General features: G+C 32.2%; 1 protein-coding gene across 2 annotated transcripts in view; it reads right to left on the bottom strand.

Annotated features, from left to right (window-relative positions):
- Positions 1 to 9,218, bottom strand: part of LOC108579106 (NADPH--cytochrome P450 reductase) — a 30,642-nt gene that overhangs the window by 12,087 nt on the left and 9,337 nt on the right. Inside the window, exon 1 of one of the 2 annotated variants that reach the window (XM_017942550.1) lies at positions 1,328 to 1,529. The exons of the other annotated variant lie outside the window; for it this stretch is intronic. Within the exon in view, the coding sequence (XP_017798039.1) occupies positions 1,328 to 1,339 (12 nt within the window). The 5' untranslated portion in view covers positions 1,340 to 1,529. Of the gene's footprint in view, positions 1 to 1,327; positions 1,530 to 9,218 lie in introns of those variants that run through there. 2 annotated transcript variants of the gene reach the window in all.

Below are 9,218 nucleotides of genomic sequence, written 5' to 3'. Positions count from 1 at the left end.
GATGTAAACAGTTAATAAAAGGATGACGCTTCAAGGGCGTATGTATTATGCAATATAGAACTACATAATCTGTCAGTAGTATAAGAGACACGTGTCCTGCGTTGTTTGTAAACACGTGCACGATAAAAAGTAGTGAAAGATACGAGATAAGAACATAATTTATCTATGAAAGTAATCATGAACATTGCTGTAAACTGGCACCATTTAACTATTAACTTCGATGCCGGCCATAATTTTTTTTTATCAATTCCATATAATAGAATCGTTGTTACAAAATAAAGTTCTACTTGATACGTCATATATTTATTAACTTCAAGCTCAAGATACAAGCAAAGAAGAAATTAAAAGTCACTAGTATTGTTATTACTACTATTTGTTGTTACGAAGAAAAAAAATATAAGATGAGATAGGCGTGTTTAATTATGTTGACGATAATGAAAATTATTTCGCAAATGAAAGTTTCAAGGTCACCTTAAGGTTATCGTGCTTTTATTTTACCAAACACTCCTTTTGCACTCGATCTTTTATTCAGGAATACAGACTAATTGAATGATCGTAATCATTTCCTGTCGGTCATTATCACTATGGATAAGGAAAAATTTGTCCATCGTTTTCCTATTCCGGTAAGTCATTGTGACGTACACAATGTCAATTTTTAACGTTATACTACTTATTAACGCAAGACCATTTTTTCTTTTCTTTTCTTCCATTTTTGTCTACTAACATTTTTCAATGTCACTAACAGTCATGTTAATATGTCACGATTTACGAATCACATACTCATTAAACTGATAGAAGTTTCAATGTAAATTTATTGGACAAAAATTTCCCACGTAAATCAATCAAAATTATTAACAGGTATTTTAATTTACTCTCGCTCTATAAAATGGATATGATTTACAATCAAGAAAAACTATACCAAAAAATTAAAGAAGCAAAAAATTGTAACATTAACGTGTTTTTCAGTCTGCTATGATCAATTAATTTACAGACGACTTTAATAGTTAGAAAAATAGCAAAACTTTTTCCTTTTGTCGAGTTGTATCATTAATGAATGCGCATACAATTTTTGAGGAAAACTGACCAGAAATAACATAAACACTCGGTACAGTCCACGAATGCACTACAAACGTTGATGTATACTATGATCACCACATTTTTTAAATCCTTACGACAAATTATACGTATACGTTCACTGAACAATAAACCAAACGCATTTTTGGTTAAGTCCTTTGATCGATCTACAAAAGGAGGCGAAGAAAGGAGCTCGAGTGAAAGATCGTTGAGAATCGATATATATGACTTACCCCCCTTCTATTGTGCTTACCGGTATATCCATGTTTGTGATGACGTCACGATGTCTCAAATCGATAAGTGTAGTATAGAAGAAGTGGCGATCAAATTCGTATAAACAGAACGCGCGAATTCACAATCAATTTCGGAAAAATAGAACGCTCTCCGCGCGACGACTGCATTACACGCCGCGAGTTCTCTCGACGTTATGCCAAGACTTCACGTCATGTAAACCTTCCGCGCCACTAGCGGAAGGAAAAACTAGCAAGTCATTGCCGACAGAGCTTGTATTAGAGCGCGGGCGTCCATGCATCATATACATACGTATGTGTATGCTGTGCACGCGTGCCATGCGTGAAATAGCAGATCGAAAGACTGACAACCACATACGTTCACACATTGCTGTTTCGATGACGTTCGACAATAATTTGTTCAACTGATAGCTAACTAATAGTCTCATCCGTCATTCACCCAGGATTGTATTTAACTTTTTAAGTACGGAAGACGTGTGGTTATAGCTTACGTGAAAACGATTATATAAAGTGTGTGAAAAATGTTATCGACGAATGGTTGTTTCTTTTCCATTAGTGCCATCGGTGGACCGAATCTTGAAACATGTAACGAATGATCGTAAAACCGATTATGTTTCCATTAATAATTAAGGACATTTCTATTTCTTTTACAGTTTCACAATAATTTAAAACGCTTTTGCACAGCTTCTGTAGTAGTAAATTATTTCCAGACGTTAAAATTTGCACTTATTTCTACTGAGTATTGAGGCATACATAACTCCCAAATAATCTAGAACAAGAATGCATCGACAGCTTATCTTGAACTGTTCCCTTTTTCGAGTAATCAAATTTTTGTTTAACATTAACACTTCTTTTTAATTTTTCAAAAATAACTATCCTTATGAAAAAATATACTGTGCAAAATAGGTGGAGAATATTTAAACGTATTATTTTTATACTGTTTGGACGCGTATTGTTCGATGACGTAACTAGTTTTTAGCCGTCACTCAGCGCCAATTTAATATTGCGTAGGGTGGTTTAGAAGCGCGTTTTTTCAGAAGAGTGGTTTAGACTATGGTTATACTGGATGCGTATTCGGATAAATTGACGTTCTGACAAATAAAACATCTGAAGGCTGCAATGTATCTGCTCATAAGAATCTGTATACATATTCAGTTGTTTTGACGTGTTGGGGTTCGTCAGAATACCAGTTCGTCCGAATACGCACCCACTATAACCACAGCCTTATCGTGTGATCTCCAAAGTAGGTATTATGTTTGTAAAAATCTGTTCAAACTCGTATTTGTGTCAATTTATACCGAACTGCGAAAGATAGGGTGTGATATGACTGTGGATATCTCAGAATCTTGGGTATTCATTCTAAAATCTCGAAAATCCCACCTACCTTAATAATTGGGAGGTTAACAAGGTGGTGGTGGAGAAGCAAAGCACTAGCAATTCATATGGCCCACAGAGATGCAAACTTTCTGCGTTGAAAAAACAACTTCCAGACCGTGACTTATGGATTGAACGGTCTGTAACATAAAAACCTTTAGTTAAGGTGTTAAATAATCTAATTAATTTAATTAAGTGTTCTCAAAAATAACTTTACTGGGCGTCCGTACCATAAACCCAATCTCCGTAACACGTACAAACCATTATTACATAAAACAATTATTTTCTAAAATTCATAATACAAGTCAATTTGTTTATTAATAATGTTTAAGAACGGAAGTGTAATAAATATGTTTAACATACCAACAAAGATTTTCTACTTAAATGAAAGTGTCGAAAACAGTTATTAACACGTTGAATGCCGTGGGGGTAAATGGTGGTATTTGTAAAATTTTTACCTAATGCATCACACAGCATATTTAAATAGTTTTATTTCTAACTATTGACATATTATTTATGCATATTCCAATGTGTTGTATTAGAATAAAAAATTCTTTTCCGGCATTTAACGTGTTGAACGACTTATTAGTTTATTTGTTATTCATGAATAACGAATAATTCCAGATTATTCTTAATTTAAGACGATGTAACATTTGCCGCACGCTTCCCTCGATACCCACGCTGTGCCAATGTGTTTGTTCACGATCGCGCGCGGATGAGTCTCTGCACTCCCGTGCCTGGGCGCGGGTTCTACGCGCGCTCTGATTGGCCAGCGTCTTTCGTTAATAATTCAAAAACGAAGCTTCAACCAACATTTTGATAAAGGAAAAAGTTATTCAGAGTCACCCCAGCAATCCCCCATTTCCGGGTGTTACACTCTTTACGAAACACCCTGCATGCTTATTCTAAGGTATTCATAGATTTCTTTAAACAAATCTAAACATGATTAATGCAATATATACAATTCCTAATACTTTACGATTATGGTATAAACGAAAGTTCTAAAAAGCGATTGTAATCGTGTTTTTATTAAATAAGAAATATTATAAAAAAAATTTTAAAGAAAAGGCTGTGCTTAATGTTATTATCGCAGAACTCTTCCACTGTGTTAAACATTTAATTTAAGAAATCTATTTAAAAAATGTATTTAACAAATGTCGTTTGTCCTATATGAAAGAAGAGTTTCTTTAAAATTTAGTCATTTTTAAATCGAAATATTGCACCTGATGTTTTCTTATTTAATCAGCATGACAATGGATGAAATAATTACTTGTTCATTTCATAATATGTACTTTGTTTGCGTATATAATATCGTATGCAAAACTATTAGATGTAACGCCCACTACATTTTTGACCCTGAGATGATAAATTAATGTGAAACCTTTTGATAAGAATGCATAGTAACATTATACATTCAGGGTGAGGGGTTAAATAATATCCTAACTCATTAAGAAACCTTATGAATAAGATCTATCTTCTAAGGGTTACTCGTGTATCCAGCAATTATACTATATTGTATTGATACAATAATCAGTTTAATCACTTATTAATCACTATTGAAGTTTTCTTCACGAATTCCGACAATATGAGGAAAACTCTCTCGCCGAAGAACAAGGTACGAGGAACAAGCACAACTAGACGATGTAATGATAAGTATGATACGTGAGATGAAACAATGCGCAGAATCATGTTCTATTTTCTTACTGTATTTAATACCGCATCTTTAAGTGCATTGTAAATAAGAATTTCGATATGGCAGACGTCGTGACGCATGATTGTCTGTGGAATACATTAATCCCTTAACGCGCACTTAAAAAAAAAAATCGTCAAAAATATCAGGTTTTTTTATCCGTGGAAATTTTTATTTGAATATACTTTTGTATAATACTTACACTTATTCGGGCAAAAAATAAAATATTTAATCAAAAACATTAATTGTATTTCTTCAATTTATTGCACGTAGGTAAAGTGTAGACACAATAACGACAATAGTTCTAAAGAACAAAAAATTAAAAATTTTCTTCTGTGCGATAAATTTCAAAGCAAAGTACAACAATCCAACATTACAAGAATTACAACAGTAATAAGATTCCTTTCTTTTTCTTTTCCCTTTACTGTTCCGTTTTGCGCAGCACACCGTGCAGTATCTTGTTGGTGCTGGTTTTTTTTTTTTTGCAGTTAGCGAAACAAAACTGGAAAAATGTCTTTCTGTTAACTGTAATATGTAGTACTTTTTGGCTGACCTGATTTTTTTACAAGTTTATCGTTACGATAATTTTGTATCAACCTTTCAATAAGACTCGTCGAGTCTGCTCGAGTTAACTCGAGTGTGCACATTTCTGCCATTATCGTCAGCTCGAAGTAATTCGAGTGTACGCGTTAAGGGGTTAAAGAAATCTTGGCCTTTCGTCGAAATCAAATCACCGCCGATGATTTTTAATTCTTTAACAGTCTTCAGTTCCATTACACTTTTCAGATTTTTCTATTCAATACACAAACATTTTAACATTGATATAAATAATAATGTAATATATATACATTCCTTTTTTTTTTATCGGTAGCAAAGGCACAAATAGAATAGATGCTTTTCTTGACATAGTTAATGCTTATTACAATACAAATAATTCGTTGAAGTAAAAATTGTGCATATTTTTATAGAGGTAATACGAATGAAGCAATTTTAGGCAAGTACATTAATATGTTTTTACTACATAACGTAATGAAACTTCTATTTGTGATGTAATTGTAGTACATCATAGTTACGAGAAATATCTAAAGTTGTATACATTTATCTTTTGAACGATAAAATCTTTTGACAATCAGCTATTGGTTGCGCCAGAAAAGTACTGGATATTGAAATATTAAGATAAGTAAACTGAAAGTCATTGAGAAGATTTGTTCCTGCTTTATTCAACTAGGTAATACATACAATTCTTTGTGTCTTCGTATATAATTCGAAACATTTTTTTCTTTTAGCACTGGTCACAGTGTAAAGTCGTTCAGTCGAATTGGAATACATTAAATCGATTCTATTTATTATAGGGTAAAGTTGCCTAATATAACTCATTTCTTAAAAAATGTCATAACTATCGCGACTAGGAATACTTTTATTAAGCTACGATACACGTTTTAAAAGTAAGATATGTATTCTTTTGTAACATACTTGAGAGTACAGTAAAAAAAATTCGGCTCCTTCGTAATAAAATAAAAATGAAAATTATACAATACTTCTCGAGGTTTCTAACATGAAACCCAGTTTGCTCCTGAAACTTATTTTCTCTATCTTTTTTCACACATTGGGCACGTAAAATCTATTTCTTTAGCACCACAGTCTTCGTGCGCCCACCGGTAACACTTTATACACTAAAACAAAATTGGACATCTAATATGAGACCTCTCTTAAAATACAAATTTCCAAGGGTTTCATATTCGGAAACAATAGAATGATAACCATTAAGTAGCTTTGAGATTAAGTCTTTATTATTTAATGGTACACAACAAGTAAGCCTTAGACTCCGCTGCATGCACTATACAACGGTATTTGTGAAAATGATTATACACTTACTATTTTGGAGGTATTTGTAATTTAATCGAACCACTTCAAAAACTTTCTCTAACGTATTTCACAAATATGCTTGCTCAAGACGCTTAATTGATTTTAATAGAATTTGATAATTAACGCGGTTAATTACGAAACAAAGCAGCATCGCTACGACATTCAAACGGGGTCTCATATTCGGTAACTTTACCCTACCTGTTAAATCACACAGTCAGTGTTACTTAAAAGGGGGCTTCTCATGTAACAGGTTCAAAAAATCGATTTCTTTTTGGCATAAATCGATAGTTTTAGATCTTGAGTATATGTTCCCAAAGTTTTAGATCGGAATTCGAAGAATTAACAAAGCTATAACCCGTTGAAACATAGTGTGTCACGCATGTATACCGGCGAAAACTTTAAACGCGTTTTTCTCGAAACCATGTTTCTTAAATTGGCGTGCACGATACCTCAATAACTAATTGACTAATCAACTTTAAATAAAGCTTGTTTTATTTGTTATACATTCCTCTAGGGACTATACTTTTAATCGATATAAACTGAATTTATCTACCGAAAGAAGTCAAGTTTTGTTCGAAACCGTACAACTTGTCTAGTTTTCCATAATTTTTGCTCGAAATAAGTATAATCCCAATACAAACTGTCTAACTTTAAGAAACTTTTTTCATTTTTAAATTCTGATGATTGTATCAAATGCTACACTGACCTCCAACAATGGTTTCATCGTCGAAGCGGATAAAAACAGTTACATACAATGTGATATAACAATGAAAAAAAGTAAAGAAAAAAATTGCTTGTGTAGTTTATGAATGTATCTATGTATCCGCAAAATAATAATCTTGTATCGTTAATAGTCTTCTCAAAAAAAAAAAAAAATATAAAAGAATCGTTCCATTTTACTGCTGTTACATGAGAAGGCCCCCTTAATTGGTGTACAAAATAGCAATTACTGACAATATAATTTGATTATTCAAAAATACCGATTGAAAAGTCCATATTAACACAAGAAACGTCCATAGACAACAACAAATTATTTTATTCGAAGCGTAAAATTCAATCTCGCTCGGTCTATAATTCAAACATTCCTCCTTTCGACTTCCGTTTCCTTTAATGGAACACATTTGATGATTTCAAAGCATGAGTCATTCCTTTATCGAGATATCAAGCTTTTTCCCAGCAAGAGACACGGAGTAATGTATCTCCAAGAGAAACATTTTAATTAAGCCAACAAGTATTGTAAGTATAATAACCCTTCAATTTCTATAAAGACTCCTATACAAACTTAACCCTTCGCAGGCAATCCGGGTCTTTGACGACCCAAGTGAAATTTCACTCCCACATTTCTCCGAAATGAATTTTTATTTTTACTGAAAAAAAGTTTCAAACATTTGACTTAACGAACAACTGTACAATGTAGCAGAGACTTTAATAGGTATTCTAGAATTTTTTCAGATTTTGTGAAAGCTTAAAACAGTAAAAAAAAAATTAGACTTGGGCGCAAACTGCCACCCAGTTTGCCTACATACATAGTATAAAAATATGTTTACCTACGGAGGGTAAATTATATGTACTTTCACAGAAAGCATATCTACTATATGTAACAGAAAATTGATAGGATATAACATTAACCTTTTGATAGAGATATTGTAATGCAAATTCTACAGAAATTTAAATTGTGATCTTTATTGAAATTTAAATTAAGTGATATTTAATTTGCTTTAAATGAGATTGAATAGATGAAACTAATATCGCGTATCACAATGACCTAGAATATATTATAAGAAGGAAGTTTATAAGTCAAGATTTCTATAATTATTTTTATCGCACAAAGATACAAATATTTTCTTGCGTCACGTTCGGTCGATCAATTAAATGTTATCTATTTTATTTTCGTATTATGCTTTATCAATTGTTAAAAAGACTTCTCAAATCATTGACGCTTCTTTTATTTCAATGTTGCTACATTTCTTTAATACAAAGTTCAGCGTGACGAGTGAAGTTTTCATTCCAGCTAGGTTGAAATAACGAACTAGTATCTGTGATAATGTTTTAATCAATCGAATCCACTGTAGCGACGTAGATTCACAAAAATCGAAAGCCTGATCAAATTCGGTGAATCATCGAAAGATAGAAAGCCAAGGTGTACCGGTGTTCTGTGAAAGTACATGCGGTGAAAATTCAATGGCTTATGAGATAAAGTGAAAGGTAAGAAGAAAAATGAGTAATTCATGCCATTTGAATCCGTCTGTACTTCATTGTGCTGTCTCATTTAATTATTTATTATGTCAGAGTATCAGAGAATTCAAATGTCATTTAACCTCTTGCCTTGTAATAATGAGTCAGACACGTGGCACAGATTCTGATCAAGATGCGACAAAAACAGTTATATCAGTAACGAAAATTTATTTCAATTTTTAACTTTTTCTTTATAATTTATAACACTGAGGATTACCAAATGTGATCAATCTATAACACATTAGCTTTCCTTACCTAATGCAATGTACTAAAACAGCAAATAACGCGACACTTAAATGCATAGTCAGCAAAAACAAAAACATAAGTCATGGATTTAATAACAAAAGCTAGAAATTTCTCACGTTTGTTCGTTTTAATTAATTAGAATGAATGTGACGATAGAAACAATTTTGAACTGTTATCGCGAATAAGAAAATATTTCAAAGAATTGGAAACTGGTTAGATGAAGTTGGTTATTGAAATAAAGAACATTGTGAATAAATGGATAGGCAAATACTTATATGTTGTGGATTTAGAAATTCGAATGGAATGATTTGCTGTTTCTTAGGTGAAAATATAAATTTTACACACGCATTTAATCTTATCTGTGTACCTTTCTTTGTTTTTAAATTTTCGTCGCGTTATTTATTTTTAACTTAAGGAATAATCATCACTTGTTACAATTTCTAAAATCATTCTATGTACAAGGTGTTTAAAAGTATGTGTTA

The sequence above is a fragment of the Habropoda laboriosa genome, unplaced genomic scaffold, assembly GCF_001263275.1.
Source record: "Habropoda laboriosa isolate 0110345459 unplaced genomic scaffold, ASM126327v1 scaffold42, whole genome shotgun sequence".
In the NCBI taxonomy this organism is placed as follows: Eukaryota; Metazoa; Arthropoda; class Insecta; order Hymenoptera; family Apidae; genus Habropoda; species Habropoda laboriosa.
This window is presented reverse-complemented; position numbering and strand designations above follow the sequence as displayed.